Genomic DNA, 22,500 nt, shown 5'->3' with positions numbered 1-22,500 from the left:
CCGGAGCAGCAGGTACGGGGTGGCCATGCCCCTCCTGCTAGCAGTGCTCCTGCTCTTTGCCTGCTGGCCTTCGAGATCGCTAGTGGAAGGGAAAACGTTCTTCAGGGACCGTCACAAACAGTTGCAGCAGGAGGCTGAGCAGAAGAAGAACCAGCAGAAGGAAGAGGTCCCGGACAACACCATCAACGTTGGGATCATCATGCCTGTAACCAACCTCCGTCTGCGTTATTACCAACTAAAAATCCGTAACGGAGCCAAACACTTCGGCAATCGTCTAATGATGTACAAATTCGGATACGACCAGTTCATCCAAGAGCAAATGGCCCTCAACCCATCCCCTACAAGTGAGTGATCGCATGTTTTCTCGATTTACATACATAACCTTGGTTTTGGTCTCGGTGTCTTTTTCGTTACAGCTATCGTGACTCAGTGTCTGCCCGCCTATGCAGGTCTTGAGTCCTCCGTTATTGTTTCTCTCTCTCTCTCTCTCTCTCTCTCTCTCTCTCTCTCTCTCTCTCTCTCGATATAAATGTATTTTGAATATGTTTGCAGGACATGGTAGGTTATATACTGACAAAAGTGGAGACTGCCTACATCGTTGCTTTAAATACATCAGTGGACCACCTCTCTTGTGCGATATGATTTTTTTAGGGAAAGATTATTTTGCATGCACTTTGTTATTGGTGGTTGAGGGGGGGGGGAATTCAAATTTTGTCAGTAGTAGCTTGTTTAATTTAATTTTCGTGCGTCTTCCCAAACTTGTCCTTCTTTTTTTTTTAGATTAATAAGCGATCGTAATATATTTATTGCAACCTTCTTAAGAATCATGAAAAACTAACGGTTCTTATGTGAGACAATCTAAAGATAATGGAAAGGAAATGAGTTACCCATTTTTCATTCTGATGTTAAAGATCGCTTTGGTTCTTGTACAGGGGCTCTTGGGAAGCAAAAATAAGTTGAGGGGGCTATTAATAACTGCTGTTTTAAGAAGTCAAATCAAGGGTCTTACTTCTTGATGCTACATTCATATCATATCTTTTATGCAAACCCTTAGCATCTCTTTTGATTCCACAAAGTGCTAGCCGTTTTTTAGAAGTGATTACACTTTTTCGTGGTTCGTATGACTAAATAAGTTAATCTAGCCTTAGGTATTAAATTTTTAGGTTCTGTCACAAGATTCGTTTAATGCAGAATCATTGACGTCTTTTCTTTCATTCCTCTATGTTCTTGCATTCTTTAGACATTACAACAGTTAATTGTGGTTTACGAGATAGACCTTCTTCTCCCCAGGTGTCTGTTATGTTAAATTCTGGACATTATTGTTTTAGTTTTCTGTACAAGAAAACTATTGAGATGGCTTTGTCTGTCCGTCCGCACTTTTTCTGTCCGCCCTTAGATCTTAGAAACCACTGAGGTTAGAGGGCTGCAAATTTTTATGTCGATCATCCACCTTCCAATCATCAAACTTACCAAATTGCAGCCCTCTAGCCTCAGTAGTTTTTAAAAATGTTATTTAAGGTTAATTCTTAGCTATGATCGTGCGTCTGGCACTGCTATAGGTGCCAACAACACAGGCCACCACTAGGCTGTGGCTGAAAGTTTCATGGGCCGCGGCTGGAAGTTTCATGGATCGTGGCTGAAAATTTCATAAAGCATTATACGCTGTATAGAAAACTCGATTGTGCTGAAGAAACTTCGGCGCATTTTTTACTTGTTTTATTTTGCAATGTGTTTACATTCTTTAGACATAAGTAGTTATTTGTGGTTTATGGTATAAAATAAGAGAGTCAAACCAACTGCATTATTTTGTGATGTTCTCACAAGATGCCCTTTGTACAGAATTCTTGACACATTATTTTTTTATTCTGCCATGTCCTTGCGAGCATCATCATCATGGAAACCTCTGTCGTGTAACGCAAAGAGCTTCCACAGAATTCTGCCATCCATGTCTTTTCTGTACTTTCACAACCTCAAATCTCCAGTCGTCTCCAGTTTCCTGTCTCAGTTCTCATCCAAGTAGGTCTGGGTCTTGTAACTCCCCTAGTGTCCACAGTGGCTCACAAGTACATGTCCAAGCCATCTGCATCACCCTTTAATCATTGTCTCATATATATATATATATATATATATATATATATATATATATATATATATATATATATATATATATATATATACAGAGCTTCGTAAGTTACCTTAAGGTACCATTTCTAACTATCATGCCATCTTACTCCTAACATTCTTCGTAAAGCTTTATTCTCTAGTCGACAAAATCTTTCAGAAAATTATTGATTGTCTGAGCAGAAACATGACAAGGTCTACCAAATAAGGAATTTACAACACCATTATCAGTCTAGTAGTACTATATGGTTGCGAGACCTGGACACTGACTAATCGTGAAGAACAGAGACTACTGGTTTTTGAAAATAACATTTTGCGTAGAATAACGGGTCCCATTTACAATACAGATGAAAGTGTTTGGAGAAGACGAAACAACAATGAAATGAGAAAGTTAACCAGACAACAGCTAATAACCGGCTATGTAAGATCGCAGAGGATACGTCCGGCTGGACATGTGGTTACAACGGAAGAGGGCAGAATGCCTGAAGTGGTTATGGAAGGATCAGTGGAAGGGAGAAGACTGGTGGGGAGACCGAGGATGAGATGGAAAGATAATGTGTTCAGAGATCTAAGAGAATTGGGAATGGAGGATCCTGAGAATAACTGGGGAGATACAGCTCTCAACGGGGGGACCACCAAGAGGCCCGAGAGCAGTAGAGGAGTAGAGTAGTAGTAATTCATTGTCAGACCATGATTCTTATCCTTGTAGCAATATAGGTCGCACTGTATTCATATATTGTCTTTGATATTGAATATCAATTGGTTTGATTTGCAAATGTTATTCAGTCTGCACGATTGATTAATTTGCTAACAGCAAATTAACCAGACAAGATTCCATCTGCATAACTTTGCGTTTGCTTCCTCCATGGATAATTTTTATCAGCTCTTCACATTTAACTGGAATACCATAATGATGAAAGGCCCTCATTAATTTTTGTGGACTGTCAGTACTTTTCAAAATCAACAAAATCCACCAAAGGGGATTTCTTAATTCTATCAGCTGCTGAACAACGTCTTATTACAAATATCAGGTCTGAACTACTCCAGTCTTCACTAACACTTAATTGTTCATCTCTGTGCAATTTATCAGTTATTTTTCCATTGAGGACGAGCATACTGACGATTTTTTCACAATCTACGTAAGTGCAATGACTCTTTATTTATCACGTTCAGCCAGTTCATTCACCTTACTGTGCTAATTTTGCTGATGAATTCCCAGTCATCAGACTTTATTTCTCCTTTTTGTTTTCTGCAGAATTGGCAAATAAAAGTTCGTGTAATGATTAAAATCACATTTGCAGTCACGTGATCCCCTAATTTTCTTTATTAGTGATTTCCCTTGAAAGACCTGCGAATTTATTCACCAGTATATTCAGACCTTATTGAGTTTCTAGTATATCAGTCAAATTATCCTCCTCATTATCTAGTATCTATTGTTTATTATCGGCAGTCCATGACATCACAATAATGTGCAAATATGCGTTTTCCAGACATGACAACAGATATTTCCGATTTATGCGATTGAAGAAGACTGAATCGTTCAACACTAAATAATCTTACTTAAATATTTCTGGAAATCTGTCATCTAGATATGAGTATTTATGAATGTCATTTTGCTAAATACCTTACGTCCATGTGCACATAAATTTTGGGATTATGATATTAAGTAGGCTTTAACAATAAAAATTACAATCATAAAGACCAAAGTATGCGGAACATCATTCTTTGGGCCTTTATTGTTTCTCTAAGATTTCAGTCTGTTAGATTAAGCTTGGTAAAAACAGATAACTTAACTTCATGGCCTAATTGATGATTACTTTGGTGATACAGATACTGCTCATAACCTTTGAAAAATTTCACAGAGCGGTTCACCGGAGATCATGGGTTTTATTGCCGGAGCTGACCTTTTGCCAACAAGACATGTTTCTTATAGCAGCTGCCAAACCTAGATCAGTCTATTGCCAATATATCTGATTTATATTTAATCTTGTAGTCAAGATAATTGATGCAAAATCTCTTGACTCCCATTCGCTAGGTAGTTATAGTCTTCAAAGAATTAAAAGTGCCTTATTTTCCAGTATCATAGTAACTCTTTACATCCAAAGTTATAGAATTTTTATGGATATATTAATTCTTCCCATCAAGTAATTAACTCGGATAGCTTATTTAATATAAGCGAAAATCAAGAGTCCAAATGTTTCTGTTCATACAACTAGAAGAATCACATAGATTATAAGTCCATGCATGTTTTCAGATGTTCATGGCCGCATAAGATTACAGTGCCAGTGATCCCGCAGTCATCGTTGGTTTTCTTAACATTATCTGGACAATATTTGACAGAAAATTCTTTATTTAGTGTTAATATTCTTTTCAAACAAAGGTCTCATTAGGAAAATAGAGTTATAAATGCTTTTGCAGAGCAATCCTTTTTCTCTTATTTTGTCTCATTCACGGCAAAACAAACGGAAGAAAAACAACGTAACTTTGCATCTGCAACAGTCTTTCCCGCTTAAAGTCAAGCAGGTATAATAATTGAATATACAGGCAATACACAAGGAAACCTCAAACCGTTGGTTTATATATACAGAACAGAAATCAGTTAATAGAATTCTGGATGGAAAGAAAATAATAGACCTATATAAAAGACCATGAAAAAATTCTTGAGTCAAAAAAGAAAGGGGAGAAAAATGAGTCTTTTCCTTTAGCTCCCCTTCGGCAAAACTATGAATATATTATCTGTATAAAATTGATTGAATTCATAGAAAAAATCTGAAATCCAGTTTACAGCGAGCGGTTGCTTGTATGCTGCCAAACTAAAAGGAAAAAATGTTGCGTTTTCATTGTGATAAAGAACCCCGCTGGGCCACGGCTCATTTAACTTTTGTCTGATCATCAGAAATACAGTGCTTGCGAATCCAAGCAATAATGGGTCAGTATAAACATCTTTTCACGACGTAAGACAATGAAAAGAGACAGACAAAGTCAGTATAAACACTTTTCATAGGAAAAACCATTTGTGTTCGTTTGTGTGTGTATGTGTGTGTATGTGTGTGTATGTGTGAGAGAGAGAGAGAGAGAGAGAGAGAGAGAGAGAGAGAGAGAGAGAGAGAGAGAGAAGGTTATGCGAGCCGAAAATAACAAATGAATTTTAATGGTTTTTTGTGAAGACTTTTTGCTCCACGCAAAGTGAAAGCAATATGTTATTTTCTTCCCGTGATGCATTTGCAAATTCTGTAAAAAACAGCTTGATTTCTTTAATTCAGAATTAATTGTTTTTCCTCCCCTTGTTTGTCTGTCTGGTTTTTGTCTCCTCGTACATCCACATTCGGTTTATCATATATATTCTTACTAAAATGGTAAGGAACTCCTATATCCAAATTCAATAAATTGATTGGGAACAGGGCTTCATACTGGTACATTGCCGCTTATACCACTGTCCTAACGTCCCATGAAAACTCCCAAGCGTTGATTTTTCTGATGAGGTCGCATCCTTCATTCCCATGTCCTCACGAAGGATACCGATCAAACTCCACATCCAAGGATAATTGTTTGTAGGATCCGAAAAACAAGTAGCGTAGTAACACGTTACTTCTGACATTCGTTATTATTATACCACGTAAAGCAGATGCGCGGATTTAAGGCGAGGCAGACAATCAGACAAAACAGGATTAATGATCAAAAGTCATTTCTTCAGACGCTTCGATGTGGAAGAGATTCGAAATGATATTAATGATGGTGGCGAGCTTCGGGGACGACGTCCAAATTATTAATGATAGGGGAAGCAGAGGAAAAACTCAATATGATGAACGTTAATGACCTTTAAAGGCTAACACCAGCAAAGTGGTACCTTGTTAATTATTTTTATTGCTTAGGTGCATATATATATATATATATATATATATATATATATATATATATATATATATATATATATATATATATATATATATATATATATATATATATATATATATATATATATATATATATATATATATATATATATATATATATATATATATATATATATATATATATATAGAGAGAGAGAGAGAGAGAGAGAGAGAGAGAGAGAGAGAGATCCATTGATCTGCCTGCTTGCGGTTAGACGTGAAGAAACGATGTCTAGTAGAATTTTTATGTTAACTTAGCAGCTAATGTTGATGTAGAATAAGGACTTTTTTCATAACGTAAAGTGTGAAACTAGGAAAGAGAGAGAGAGACAGAGAGTGCACGTGATAGAGCTGTGTTTGGCTCACGGTTTTTGTAGTAAATGTAGTAAAGCAACATTTGTGGCTTCATATCTTTGAACCAGCTGAATTAAAAAAGGAATAAAAAGAATACGTGGAGGGCCTGAGGAAAATAAAGAAATAGAGACACAATAGTCATAACACGTAAGGTAATTAATTACGTGGTGTGAACCATTTGAAAATTTTGAAGGGTGGTAGATATAGATTAGTGATTTTAAGGTTGCATGACCGACGGTTGTTGATCATAAGGTTAATTGGTAATATCTTCGGAAAGTAGCAGAAACTGATAAAATATGTGAATTGAGTTTTAAGATGGGAATTCTGTAAATGGTTTCTACAAAAGGGAAGGTTATCACAATTAACAGGTAAGAAGCTGATGAATTTGAGGTGGAGATGATGAACGAGTTTAAGCATTCAAGTGAACCTGAGTAATTGATCAAGACGATGTGCATACCTACATCTGTCAGTAGGACAACTATCAAAATAGCTTCCATATGTATGATGCGTATTAACAACATTTGAAGATTGTATGAATAACTGTTATGCAATATTTCAGTAAACGTTTAAGAGAGAGAGAGAGAGAGTGAGGTTGTCGAATGATGCTCATTAAAGAGCCAAGTATGATTCATTTAATGTTTTTAAACGTGCGAGCACTTAGAGAAGTGTCACCCTTCAACGTTCGATGATTAATTGATTTAGGAATAGGGAGCACCCAAGGTTGCCTCTACTTTGCAATAGAGAGAATACACGTGGCGAGATTCAATTACGTCTGGAATCCTTTTCTGACACATTCTCATTTCGAAATTTTACGAAAAGCTTTTATGAATTGGAGGTGTGGAAGTATTCATAGGACTCTGTAAGATAAATGAATTTTTGTGAAAAAATAATTTAGGTCCTTTTAGAACAAATAAATCATGCAGAACTATTTAAGGCAATCGATCGACTCGTATGTGACTGTGGTAGTCCTGCTCTGAAAAAGGAAGCCTTCGTAAAAAAAAAAAGAGCAATGTCAATCCCAAACCAAAATTTTCTTTATGAAAACATATATGAATATTTATGATACATGATTCGGATTTCCACTACTTTATTAGACTGGAAAATAGCAAAATAAGCCTGTAAGATTTTTCAGGGATATGAATTGGGCCAACACAACTTCTAACACACAGACACATATAATTCATTGAATGAGTAGAATTGAAACATTGGGAACTTTCATGATGAGGTACGTAATGTTTTAATGTCAGATAACTTGTATCTAAAGTTTGAAGTGTTGCTTTCTTCTTATGTGAAAAATGTTTATCAGTTATTTTCAGGAACAAGACTTGCTGTATACTCAACAGTTTTACAACAGATTTTGCAGTGTTTCGCATAATAAAAACTGTTAGGTGACACAAAGCTATTTCATGAAGCTACTTAGTGTTTTTGTAATGTTACACTGCGTGCGATTATGTCAGTTAAAGTTAGGCCCGACTTAGGGTAGTTTCTATGTATATGTATGTTTTTTTTTTTTTGTTGGGAGTATCTTGTTCAAGTTTTGTTATATGAGAACCAGTTATGACGTATCCGTTTCGAGTTGCAATGCAAAAAGTTATCGTGGAACTAAAACAATGTACAGGTAAAATCATACCTACTATTTTTAACGACAAGAACTGCTGGACACAGTTGCTAAATTTCGGTTTACCTACAAGTATGTGACCTCGTACTCACCGTTGTCCTTAATACTCCACTTCACTTTGCATGTCCTACTTTGTGTACCTTTCCCATTCCTTTCACTCTCCTCTGTGGAAGGCCCGTCATTCTCTCGGGCCGCTTAGATCCCATTCCTTGCTGACTCACGAAGTAAGGAATCTTTACACGAAGAGGAAAGCCATTACTTTCCTTACAGCGAGGGACTGTCAGTAAGATAAGAGCATCGCATCACTCTGGACTCAGCCACTTTGGTAACTAATGTCACCGTGGCCTTCTTCAGTACTAATTTTATTTTGGATATTCCTCTCTCTCTCTCTCTCTCTCTTTCTCTCTCTCACTCTCTTTGTTTCCTTTTCGACGTGATGGAGAGGGATATGAGTATGCTATTAAGATTTGTTAATATTCCCTGCGTTGAAAAGTAAATAATCCGTTTACTGAGTTTTAATATACCACAATGGAAATCTCCGGATCCAAGAGGAACTGTCGTATATATATATATATATATATATATATATATATATATATATATATATATATATATATATATATATATATATATATATATATATATCTTTATATATAAATATATATGTATATATTTATATATCATATATATATATATATATATATATATATATATATATATATATATATATATATATATATATATGTATATATATATATATATATATATATATATATATATATATATATATATCCAGACATCTTTATATATAAATATATATGTATATACATTTATATATCATCATATATATATATATATATATATATATATATATATATATATATATATATATATATAGTGTATATATATATGAGTATATATGTATATAAACTAATGCTCCTCCTGCAGCAATTCTGAATACACAGGTAGCGTTAGGATCCCTTCTTATCATTATCAGCACCGGCATCAGCAACAGCAACAGCAATATTGATGTTGGTATGAATCATCATAATGATATGGAAAGGGATAATCCTACACACATCAGTCACCGAAGCGTATTCCATGCTGCCTTTATATTGCAAACGCTGTCGCTTAAGGGCCACACAATATTGCATACAGTGGAGATAGAACTCTCTCTCTCTCTCTCTCTCTCTCTCTCTCTCTCTCTCTCTCTCTCTCTCTCTCTCTCTCTCTCTCTCTCTCTCTCTCCCCTTTCATTTTTAATGTCAGTGTAGTCTGGCACTGCATCGCCAAGAGCCTGGCGTTGTGCTATTTCCGCCCTTACAGAAACCTGGTTCTGGAACGTAATAAAGATTTAATAAAAGCACCGTAATCCACGAAGCGCTGTTACAGGGCTCAAGGACGAGGTCTTATTCAAGTCTCTCTCTCTCTCTCTCTCTCTCTCTCTCTCTCTCTCTCTCTCTCTCTCTCTCTCTCTCTCTCTCAACAGAAGGTATAGGCGCCATAATATTGCCTCCTTACCACTTCCTAGTGTCATGAGAGGACCGAGCAAGCGCTTAATGTTCTGTGTTTTGGTAGCATTTACTTCTATACTGAGTTTCTTCCAAATAATTTTGTAAGTTAATTTTCTACAAAGGATTTATTTTAGAGAGTTGTATTTCTCTGTTCCTTTATTAAATCCATACGCATTTGTGTCACATACATGCTTTTGCTCACTGTATATATATATATATATATATATATATATATATATATATATATATATATATATATATATATATATATATATATATATATATATATATATATATATATATATATATAAATTTCGTATTTATAGTAGGCTGTATATATTCATGTGGGTTTTACATATGCATCTGCCCATCCCAGTAGCGTAGATCTTCAAACTATTCCAGGATGATTTGACTTTCAAGTAAAATCAGTAATGAGAGAAGAAACTTTTTCAGTATTGACACTAACTGGCTATCCTCTTTTATTGTTTACATTTTATTTTTTTTCTCGACGTGCCCGAGCATCTTCCCTGATCCTTGTGAGACCGTAAGAATTCATAAAGTTTCCAAAGGAACGTTCTGTCGCTGTCACTGGGCCCTGCGAATTTTTGTGACAAAGGATGACGCGTCTTTTCGAAATCTTATTTTTCTCTCGTGTGACTCGCCCATGAAATAAGTCCGGTCGCCTGTTAGGCTGTCTATTTATTTTATGATACAAGATAACAAATTTAGGATACATCTTACTTTATTGTCATGTGGCCCGTCCATATAATAAGTTTGCCCTTCTTAATGTCTGCTATTTCGTAACAGGTGATATTACGCTTTTCCTCTAAGTCTCATTTTCCGGCCTCATCAAGTCCGTCTATAAAATTAGTTTAGCTGCCTGCCAGTCAGTTCGAGTGTTGCTTTTGCTCTGTCATATAACCCGTCTTCGGAAGCGTCTGTCTTTCTGATTGCTAATTTTTTTATGACAGTAATTTTTTTTTTTTAATATGATCCATACTGAACTGTGTCTGTTCGTTTCTATTATGGCTGAAAATATTACGACAATTCTAGACCTTATTTTTGTGTCGTATGTCGCATTCATAAGAGAAATCCCCTGTCTCTCTGCTTGTGTGTCTGTTTTGTATTCTTTTGGGGCTCGACTTGTCTCACCAGCCCCCCTAAAATTAAATTAATCTTGCCGGAAATTCTCTGATATATGACTCAGCGGGGTCACAGTGCCACTGCCATTATTCCAGTAGCTCATAATCCTGTTTTTTTTTTCTTTTCTTTTCTCCCATTTCTCTTCTTTACCCTTTTTTTTAGGAGGGTTAGTTAACGCCATAAGCAAAGTCTACAGTATATAGGGGCCAGGGTAACTACGTTTGTTATTACCATTTGCTCTGCGCTTACTTGAAAAGAAGTGTGTTAACTTTCGGGCTTCCAGGCCACATTAACATGGAATCTTAAATTTGTCTTCAGTTATCTTTGCATCCCCTTATTGCTGTGTACTCACATTATTTTTCCATTATGGAGGAAGAAATTATAATATTTTTCGTCATAATAGTCTAGTTAGCTCAGCATTAAAAACATAGCTGCTTTGTGCATTAAATAAGGTGTTTATGTGCAGTTCGATTGTTTGTAGTTAATTAATAAGAAACGTCCCAGGCACAATCTCGTGTATTAGTTACTCATACAGCTTATAAAAAAAGTTTCGAAATCCCTAATGATTTCAGGAGTAGCATATTCAGTAGCTTATTATCATAACCTTTCAACACCCTCAAATTCAAGGATTTTCCTATTATTTAAAGCTCTAAAAATGCAGGACACGGGAAAAGTATCTATGTACACACTTAAAAAATCTTATATTCTTAACACAGTTTCACGATTTTTTTTTTTCACTTCCGCATGAAATGCAACTGACAAAATACCTGAAATTAATTAATGGATATACTGAAGATTTTCTTTTAAAAAATCCTTGATAAACTATCATTAATAAGGCAATGCATAATGTAAATAAATACCACGAAATTAATCAACTAGCAACACCCATGTGCAAAAGTCTGTTATTTCACAAAATCTTGAATGCAAGTCACCAAAGGATGGTATGGTCCCCATGCCAGTCCTTTTGCAGCTTTACAAAATTTACAAAATGGGCCGTTATTCGGCAGCCGGATGTATGCAACCCTGTGTTAGGGGTAGACATTAGCTTATGAGTGGAATTTTACCACAAATAATCCTTACCTTCCGCCTGTCTCACAGAGGAAAACATGGTGTTGGTTAATGTAGGTTTTCGTGCCAGTGTTTATGTGTATTTTTGTTTCATCACCGTGTGAGAGCTGAGTTTATAAAAGCTCACCCAACAGTAATAATAAGTATAATAATGCCTGAAGCTCCACAGTCTTTGAATATTTTGAATTGTTCCTAAAGTCTGTAGAAATTCCAGGTCAGCAACGAACGACTGTTACCACTTTATGGTGCTGAACTGATAATTATATAATCAGTCCCACATGAAGGTAAACATTTTTGCTTTTACGAATAACATTCGAATGTAACAAACAATGTTCGCTTTTATGAGTAGTTCAGTCTACATGACATTTCTGAAATGATAATCAGGTGAGCGCTATCCCTTTGTCGGGAATCATATTAACGCTGCCCTTTAGCTAAGTTTTCCCCGGAGACTTCCGGTATAATAGAATTACGTTAACATACCTACACATGTATTGCCAGAATGTACTCTTTGGACATGATGGAGAATTGCTTCAAACGGTAATTAAATGAAGGAAGTGCGCTGCTTTGCTGTAGATCGTTTGTACCACAAGAAACCCGAAGACTATAGTATTAGCTAAGCAATGCATTTCTCTTATTGAGTGACCGCAAAATATACTCTCTCTCTCTCTCTCTCTCTCTCTCTCTCTCTCTCTCTCTCTCTCTCTCTCTATATATATATATATGTATATGTATATATATATATATATATATATATATATATATATATATATATATATATATATATATATATATATATATATATATATATATATATATATATATATATATATATATATATATATATATACATACACGCACACACACATATATATATATGTACATATATATATATATATATATATATATATATATATATATATATATATATATATATATATATATAAATAAATACACACACACACACACTATTGTGCCGCCTAATGCAAATAGCATCTGTGAAATTCTGCCACAAGTTTTTTTTTTTTTTTATCTTCCACAAACCTCCACTCCTCTGTAGCCGATTTTCTCTTAGTCCTCGTTCAAGTAGGTTTCGATAATCCACTCCTTTGATTCTCACAGTGTGATAGTGTGAGTCACACTATCCCATACTATCCTCCCAGGAGTTGCGCGAACGACATATCCAAGCCATCTTTATCTCCCTATCATCACTGTCTCATCTACATTAGTATTATTTTACACCTTTGTGCATACTCTATCTTCAAAATCTATGTTTTTCTTAAATGTTATTTATTTTTATTTCTCCAGAAATATAATGCATTCTATTGTGCAAGCTTTGTAAATTTTCTTGTGTTTTGCTGATGAAAACAGCATAATCTATATTTTCTAAGTTTGTCAAGTTTCTGTCTAAATCTGTCATGTTATTCCAATTTAAATCTTCTCTTCCATTTCCTATCTCTTGTTTTCAGTACAAAACGTTTGAGAAGGACCAACAGCAGAAGTGGAATGATAATCCCCTGTAGTAGTACCGTCCGATTTACTGCAAATTCATTTCACGAGATCCAATCAACGTTAACTTTGTAGCTTCTTCGTTCATGAATAATTTCAGTTATATTTACATATTTTACAGGAATGCCGAAGTGACGCAATATCTTCGATAAAATTTTTATGTAGACGCTGTCAAATTCATTATCGTGATGAATACAAACCATTTTATAGGATTTCTAAATTCCATAATTCTTCATTAATTTCTATTTCCTGCTTATTGAGAATAATTATACTGAATATTTTCATAGTCACCAACGTAAGTGAAATTCCTCTAATAGTTACCACATTCATTCAGGTCACCTTTCTTTGGCACATTTGCTATGACTTCTAATTCCCAATCATTGCGCTTTGTTCCTCATTCCATATTCTCCAAACCTGTCTAGTTACTATGCGAGGTGTCAATTCAGTTCCGGTTAAAACAGCTCGGCAGATATTCCATTACACTCCAGTGTTTTCCTTCCCTACATCTCATTATCTTTGGGTTCACTTTCGAGGAAAAAAATGAATTTATTCATAAGCACATTCAGGTCTTCTAGACTCTAGAGGTTCTGGTATATTTGGCATTTACCCATCACATCTCATACTCATGACCTCATGAAAATATTCTGTTATTCTTCTTCTGATGTTATCATTTGCCTAACCCTCATGTGAGAGTTATTTTCCTCATATTCGTTTTGTTCATGGATTTTTCACGAGTAATTCTGCAGAGTCTCCTCAGACCAGTGTCACTTCCTTAATGCATGGCTTTGTCAACATCAACAAGTTGTCTCTCCAAAAATTCCCTCGTATCTCTTCTTGATCTTCATTCAAGTCCACTATCTCGATCTAAGTAGTTATCACATTTTACTTTGCGCTCTTCATATCTCTGGCATTTTGCTACATGTATCTTTTGCGATTTTGTATTTTGCATCTCAGGTTTCATCCTCACTTATTGTGTAGTCCTCATCAGAACCTAGTTCAACATTCATTTTAAAAGCCTCTTGAGGTTCACCTGTAAGAAGCTTCACTGCATTAAACCTAGATTATCCTTGTACTTTTGGTTTAGGTTTTTTTAATTTAAAAATTACTGCTTAGCAGTGATAAATGGGTCATTGCTGATATTGTCTCTCTCTCTCTCTCTCTCTCTCTCTCTCTCTCTCTCTCTCTCTCTCTCTCTCTCTCTCTCTCTCCTCTCTCTATCTCCTCTCTCTCTCTCTCTCTCTCTCTCTCTCTCTATCTATATGTAAATATATATATATATATATATATATATATATATATATGTGTGTGTGTGTGTGTATGTGTGTATCTATGCATGTAAATGTATATGTATATATATATATATATATATATATATATATATATATTTAATTGTATAGCTATATATATATGTGTGTGTGTGTGTGTGTCCACATATATATATATATATATATATATATATATATATATATATATATATATATATATATATATATATATATATATATATATATATATATATATATATATATATATATATATATATATATATATATATATATATATATATATATATATATATATATATATATATATATAAATACGTGTGAAATATATAAATATGTACATATACAGTATATACATATGTATATATATGTGTGTTTGTGTAATGGTAACTACCGTAATCTGGAGAGAGAGAGAGAGAGAGAGAGAGAGAGAGAGAGAGAGAGAGAGGGGAGGGAGAGAGAGAGAGAGAATTTCTAAAAAAATTTCCCATATTGTGTCTCCTATAGAGTTACCACTTGGCAATATGCCCTAATAGTTGTACAAATAACAAGGGAATTCGGAAGTATTAGATTATAAATAACTTCCGTTAAGATTAATAAGCTGCCAAATTTTTAACTGATAATGACATGCTAAGAAACTGTTCTCAGGTATGAATCGACCAGGGTACAGGTTAACCTGTGTAGAGTGGACTCGGGCATTTTTCGTCTAGGCTGCAAGTTGACCTTTAATCCCCATCAAAAATCCTTTCTTTTTTTTTTACATGATTACTAGAGCATTTGAAATTGTGTTATTACCTGATGTGTATTATTTTCATAATGTATAACACAGTTTAGAGTTAATAATTCTAAACAGGGCGTAAAATATAAACGAATTTTACAGTTGAATGACTGTGTTTTTTAATTATGAAGAATTCATTTCATTAAATCATAAACTCTTTCCCAGACTTGTTTGGCGACATAATTGGTGGAAAAATTATAATGGTTGAAATTTCATCTTGCCGCTTATGAAGTATTGCGTATGACATAAAATTAAATGAAAAGTTAATCTCTATGTGTGAAATTAATAGTTTCTCTGCCATTTGAAGGCTTTTATGACTGAGTGACCAAGGTAGGCAAGGACGATGTCAGGTCTAGCCCCCACAAGGAAGTTGGCTATCGTAGACGAATGCAGAAAAGTCCACGGCCTGGAAGTGAATGGCGTGTAATACTCGTCTATCTGGCTGACCCTCAAGTCAGTAACTCCACCCAGTAATGTGGGATTACAAGAATTGTGTGATGAAATAGGTTAGATGAACATTATTCTGAAAACATGGGGCTCTGTCTTAGGTATATGTTAGTATTTCCGTAAGGCACTGAAAAGGCTTCATAAAATAGAGTTGGTCCGGAGCGATAAAACACAAGTCAAAATACTGGAGTAGTTATAGTGCTTTCATATTTCCGAGTTTTTTATACCAGTGATATGACTACGTGTCCGAGAACTGACTTAATGTCGATATTATGCCTAAGCACTGATTTCGTTATTAGGGTATAGCGTCTTTTCGTTCAAAATTGCCTGGAGAACCTTAGTATTTGTTTTAATTTCTTGCCACCAGTGGGCAGTTGGTTAGTTGCAATTGTTTATAGGTTTTTGGAATTAAAAGAGATATGAGGGAGATTAATTGTACGACCCTTGACACCTTTTATTATTATTATTATTATTATTATTATTATTATTATTATTATTATTATTAACAAAGTCAAAAGTCATAAACATGTCAAACAGCCTACCACACAACAGACCGCCCATATAATTATTATTATTATTATTATTATTATTATTATTATTATTATTATTATTATTATTATTATTATTATTATTATTATTATTATTAAGGAAAGTCAAAAGTCATAAACATGTCAAGTTTCGCCCTCCATCAGCCTCTTCCCAACCGAAACACAACAAACTCTGGCCCATATAATTATGATTGAAAAAGACTAAATATATATATATATATATATATATATATATATATATATATATATATATATATATATATATATATATGTATATGTATATGTGTATGTATGTGTGTGTGTGACATCTTGTGGTGTGTGTGTGTGGTGTGGGTGTGGGTGTGGGTGGGCGTGTCTGTGTCTGGTTGTACGTGTGAAAGAAAATAAAATCCCGATGAAATAAGAGGTTATAGAGCGCTGTGTTACTGATACGAATTTAAAGTTTACATTACAAATTTTCCTCTGTTTCTAGGAATTAATATTTTGAATCTTTATTAGCAATACTAATGAAATATATAAATATCTTTGTTTAGATCTTGTTTTACTTTTTGATAAGTCAGTTTTTTACTTATGTGAATATGCATTTCGTATTTACTTTTGACATTATTAGGTTGTTAGTGCTATATAGAGATTTACTTAGTATTACGAAGATTTAAGATTACCCATCCTTCTGTTAGCAAATGCTTTGATAAGAATAAAGGTTCCAGTAATTTTGTTATCACTATTCTGTTCTGAAATACGTAATCTAAATGGGCAACTATTTGCTGCAACTCGCATCATTAAGAAAATTCGCTTTAAAATTGAAAAGAAATTCTATTTTGTTTTCGTGGAAATTAGACTTATGAAACAACTCACAGATTTGCGAAGCATGAGAAAATGTTTGTTTAATCTTTTTTATCCTACAACCTCGCAGATTCGTATACAAAGAATGAGAAAAGATTTATGTAATACTTTACATCCTTAGCCGAGAAATTCACGACAGAACATTTTCACAAATATTAGATTCTTCTGAATAATCACTACTGCAGTCGGCAGTGTATCAAAGCACCCCATTTTCCTTAAAGAAAAATCGCTGTTCTAGAATTTATCATCAGACCATGAAAAATTCTATTATAAATCGCGAGACTCACCCTTTATTCGTCTACAAATACTCCGAGGGTTTAACTAATAGCATCGTTTATCAGACTTAGCTCTCCAGGGGATATCAGACTTCCCGAAAGCATTAATTCAAGTACATGCTTTTGCACGCATGAATGTCAAGGAGTTATGTGGTAAAAATCTAAATTGCCTGGTTTAAATTGCTCAAGTAAAATTAAGAATGAGGTTTCATGGAGTATACTTCAAAGGATTATTGTGGTTTTCCTTCAGTAGAATAGGAAAAACACTTCAAATCGTAAATAAAGATTTGAAGTTTTAAGATTTTCCAAAAGATATAGTTTTTTGACCCTGAGCTAATAGTTTATTCATCGTAACACTTGTTCATAAATTCAGAAGTACTGAAATACAAGAATTGTACTTTGTCATACTGTTGAATAACTATCTAAAAACTAGTCCATCGAATAGATGATTACAATTGACACTTAATGAAACCAATTATACTTGCGGCAGAATACTTTTAAGTTCTAGGGAGTATATTAGGGGATTAATATATAGACCAGTCCTTTGCAGATGCTAAAATTGCGACTGAATTTTTGTAGAAACAAAACTTCTCTTGAAAGTGGCGAAAACCCTAGCCCCGAGCCACAGTCATCATCACTACCTCCAGTGCCACGTGAAGGCAAACGGCTTCTGTGAAATTCCGCCATTCTTGTCTTTTCTGTGCTTTCTCCTCTGCAAATCTCCACTCATCTCCACCCTTCCTTTTTATAGATCTTATCCAAGAAGCTCTGGAGCCCAGCTGACACTATCACGTACTGTTCCTTCAGGGGTTGTACAAAGGACATGGCCAAGCCTTCTTCGTCTCCGTTTCATCATTAGCTCATCTTCATAATTTCCCTTATTCTCAAATGGACAAAACGTTTCAGATGTAGTTTCATTGCCGTATGATTATTCGTGTATTTACAGGAATACAGATTAAACTAGTTTTATGCATATTGCTTTCATATTCAGTTTCAGTCTCTTTGATTTCCAAATCTTATGTAGCCTGCTCATTAATCGATTTGTTTTATTTAGTCTGTAACTAAATTCCAGCTATTTCTATATGTATTTGAAATATTCAACGTTCTTAATCCTTTCTCCGTCTGGCGTTATTTTATCCCTCCGTACTTACTCCGTCCTCATTACTTTTTTTTAGTTGTATTATGTAATCCATCTCTCAAGGCATTACATTCTTTTACGCAAGGATGGAAATTTTGTGGGGATTTTTCTGATTAAGTCAGTCAAGTTTACATTGCTACTCCAATCCAAACCTTATCATCCATATCAGACCACATTTTTCATTATAAAATCTATGAGAAAGGTAAACAGTTAAGGGAATCCAGGAATGGCATTTACGCAATGTCACATTGCATAATCAAGACTGCAATTTACATAGTAACTTAAAGCTTATAAAAATGAAAGGAAAAAAAAAATAAAATGTCACCAAAAAGACACGGACATGACCTACCTAAAATGAGCTAAAACGAAACTAACACAACCCCACCAAAAAAAGGTAAGTAAAGGTTTTGGTGCAGACCAAAATATAAACAAACTATCACTTACGCGTTGAATAATGGATAGAGGTTGTGTAGGTGTTTAACGAGAAGATGGTAGTTACTTATCAGGTGAACTAACTGTGTTAGAGTCCATCTTGATTCAAACTACCGCCCCCTCCTTAAACACCCCGGCAACCTCCATTCAGCTGTTTTTTTAGATGTTTTAGTTTCTTTTTAGTTCAGTTTAGGTAGATCATGTCCGTTTCTTTTTTTGTAGAATTTTTAATTTTTTTTTTTTTTACATTTTTTATAAGTTTTAAGTTATTTTGTAAATTCCAAACTTGATAATACAGTGTGACATTGCGAAATACTGTCGGCAAGAATAAACTGTCGTTAGATATATGTATGTCTTTTCCTTGGTGCCCCCTAATAGCTACTATGAATCCCACAGCCATATACCTGCCTGTTTATATATATATATATATATATATATATATATATATATATATATATATATATATATGTATATACGTATATATATTTATGTATATATATATATATATATATATATATATATATATATATATATATATATATATATATATATATATATATATATATAATATAGATATAAATATTTTTATATATATATATATATATATATATATATATATATACATTTATATATATATATATATATATATATATATATATATATATATATATATATATATATATACATATATACATATATATATAGAGAGAGATAGAGAGAGAGAGAGAGAGAGAGAGAGAGAGAGAGAGAGAGAGAGAGAGAGAGAGCATATCTTATGCAAGTATATTTCTAGAGGAGAGAGTTTCTGGAAGCAAACTATCACACTACATATTCGGAAAATGTTATAAAATGAAGACAGTAAAAAAGGTGTTTCAGTCCAGTGGTTATCAACTTCAGGCTAACCCATATAAGAACACTAGATCGATATCATTTGGACAAAAACGACTTTGACATGTTAACTGAAAAGTCACAGAAGTAAATTGATTTGAACTGTGCATTAAGCAAGATGTTTATTCAAATGTGGTCGGTCATTGCATGTTAACGATGCTATTGAGTCAGTAGCATGATTCCAAATAACTAGGTTAGGCCACTTACTACAGCCATTTCTAAAGGGTGGGGAAAGGTATATAATTGAAAAAATGTGTAAAACACACACACACACACACACACACATATATGTATATGTGTGTGTGTGAGTGTGTGGATAAACACGCCTACGTTTCTTTATGCACGCGTTCACCAGTGATAATAAACCAGAAATCCCATGTTTTGGTATGTGAAGATATAATGCCAAAGCTTTTGAGAGACATTTTCACAATTGCCAAAGGCCAACTCTGCTAGATACTTTGCAAGGCATAAACGCAATTTGAAAGGCTGAGAGTCTTGAAAGCACTCGTGCTTTGAGTCGCTACAAGCGAGCAATGAAAGACGAAGCGTCACCTGGGAGCTTTAACATTCGTGGAAAACCGTAAATTGGAACGGCTTGCTCCAAAAACAAGGAGGTGGAGACATTTTCAAGAGTTAGGTGTACAAACAGAGACAAGTAAACTCATTTGCATAAGGACTATGGGTCCACCGTTGGCGGACTCAAAGCTGAGATTTTTCTCATTGGCTGTGGTGCAATTTTCTGTTTAACTAGCTGACGAAACGTAATGAAATTTAAATAAAAATCTCCAAGCACTTGTAGAAAATAATGAATGCGCGCGCGCGAGTGTGTATGTATGTATGTATGGGGGTTTAAGCTAGCTGCATCTTTCATCATGTAGAGCCCCCGCATTAGAACCTCCGGGTTGAACTTGGTGGTATGATGACTTTCCGTCAGAGTCCAAAGTGGTTCTGTTGATTTAATCAGTAGATTTAAGTATCAAATAATTAATTGCAGCCTATGTGGATTTGGGAAGCGGCTAGAAAGTGCCTCTCCAGAATATATATATATATATATATATATATATATATATATATATATATATATGTATATGTATATATATATATATATATATATATATATATATATATATATATATATATATGGGGATTTAAACTGATGATTTGAAACTGATGAGTGCATCTGTTCCGGCCAAGATTCGAGTCTGGGCTTTTGGATAAACAGCTTATTCTGACAAAGGAGAAATCAACCCTTTACTTAATATTTGTGATCTCTCCCTCTCTCTCTCTTTCTGCATCCATTTATATATATTTTATATATATATATATATATATATATATATATATATATATATATATATATATATATATATATATATATATATATACATTATCATTGTAAACTGAATATACTTTCCCTGCAGATTCTGAAACTATACATCAGTGCACAATTAAGCAGAATGTCGCCGGGCAAAAAACTGTGTAATTAACAAAAGCGTCATCACTGAACACGACAAGACATTCCATTTGAACTAAATGGGTTAATTAAGACAATTTTTTTCATTGAAAGGTGGATTTGTTGTCACCGGTGAATTGTCATTGCGTGACCTGTTTAAAAATGTCACCAGTAATGTTTTAATTAACCAAGAAACAGAGACTTGAGCCTTTCTTCTTTTTCGCTTTGATAGTAGTCTTTCGATTTACAGAAAGGTTATAGAGGGTAATATCTTGTTTTATAATGGGGCACTTATGATGCAGTAATTTAGCCTTCATGAGTGTTCACCCACGTCGGTACTTTGTATTGTTAAGTTTTTATGCTGCATATAAGAGGGATGGTTTCCTAAACATTAACATGGGTGATACCCCTGGGTTTTCTTGTCAGTTCACAGATCTAAAATTCTATCGCTCCTGTGTCTTCCCATTGTCAAAAATGTTGATAGAATAAAAAAAAGACTTACTTTGGTCCTGCCTTTCCCTAGTACGAGGATTGTATACTGTGTCTGTTAACTGTAAACTCTCTGTAACTCTTTTGTCGTCTTTCAGTCGAAGGATTGTGTAAGTAAACGGCAAAATCTGTGACTCCCATGTAATACTGCAGTCAAAAGCTTAAAAACTGAAAACTTTTTCACTCACTTGTCATCCTGTAATAAAAAGATTGTCTCTGTAAGCATAAAGCTACTCAGCTCTCATGTCTTCCCACAACGGAAATTACGTGTTTACAAGCTACAAATTATATGACCCCCTATTTTCCTACACTCTAAAAGTTAAGTTTGTAAACTCTTACTTTTTCGCTCTCCTGTATTTTAGCAGCCGAAAGACAGTGTTTATAAACTACAAAATCTTTGACTTTTCTCTCTTCCCATAGTGAAAGGATTGTTTATAGTCTTTGAATTTTCTGACTCTCCTGTCTTCCACTTATCTTATAAGTGCTTATAAACTACAAATTCTTTGATCTTATCAAAAGAGTGTTTGTGTCCAAATTTCTGTTCTCCCATTTTCCTACTGTCAAAACGTGGTGTTTATGAATTCTAATCCTTCTTATCTTGCCACAGTCAAAAATTGGTTTATAAACTCCAAACTCTAACTCCCCTGTCTTCCCATTCTGAATCTAAGCCCAAAATCCTTAGGCCTCATTTGTATCCCCACAATCAGAT

At 34.2% G+C, this 22,500-nt stretch overlaps 1 protein-coding gene across 10 annotated transcripts in view; it reads left to right on the top strand.

Annotated features, from left to right (window-relative positions):
- The window catches only part of LOC136845717 (glutamate receptor ionotropic, NMDA 2B-like), a 1,021,158-nt gene that overhangs the window by 414,972 nt on the left and 583,686 nt on the right, over positions 1–22,500 (top strand). For all 10 annotated transcript variants that reach the window (XM_067115918.1, XM_067115917.1, XM_067115915.1 and 7 more), the window contains exon 2: positions 1–344. This exon is cut by the window's left edge and continues 116 nt beyond it. In XM_067115918.1, coding sequence (XP_066972019.1) covers positions 1–344 — 344 coding nt within the window. The remainder of the gene's footprint in view (positions 345–22,500) is intronic.

The sequence above is a fragment of the Macrobrachium rosenbergii genome, chromosome 14 (assembly GCF_040412425.1).
Source record: "Macrobrachium rosenbergii isolate ZJJX-2024 chromosome 14, ASM4041242v1, whole genome shotgun sequence".
NCBI classification, from domain to species: domain Eukaryota; kingdom Metazoa; phylum Arthropoda; class Malacostraca; order Decapoda; family Palaemonidae; genus Macrobrachium; species Macrobrachium rosenbergii.
This window is presented reverse-complemented; position numbering and strand designations above follow the sequence as displayed.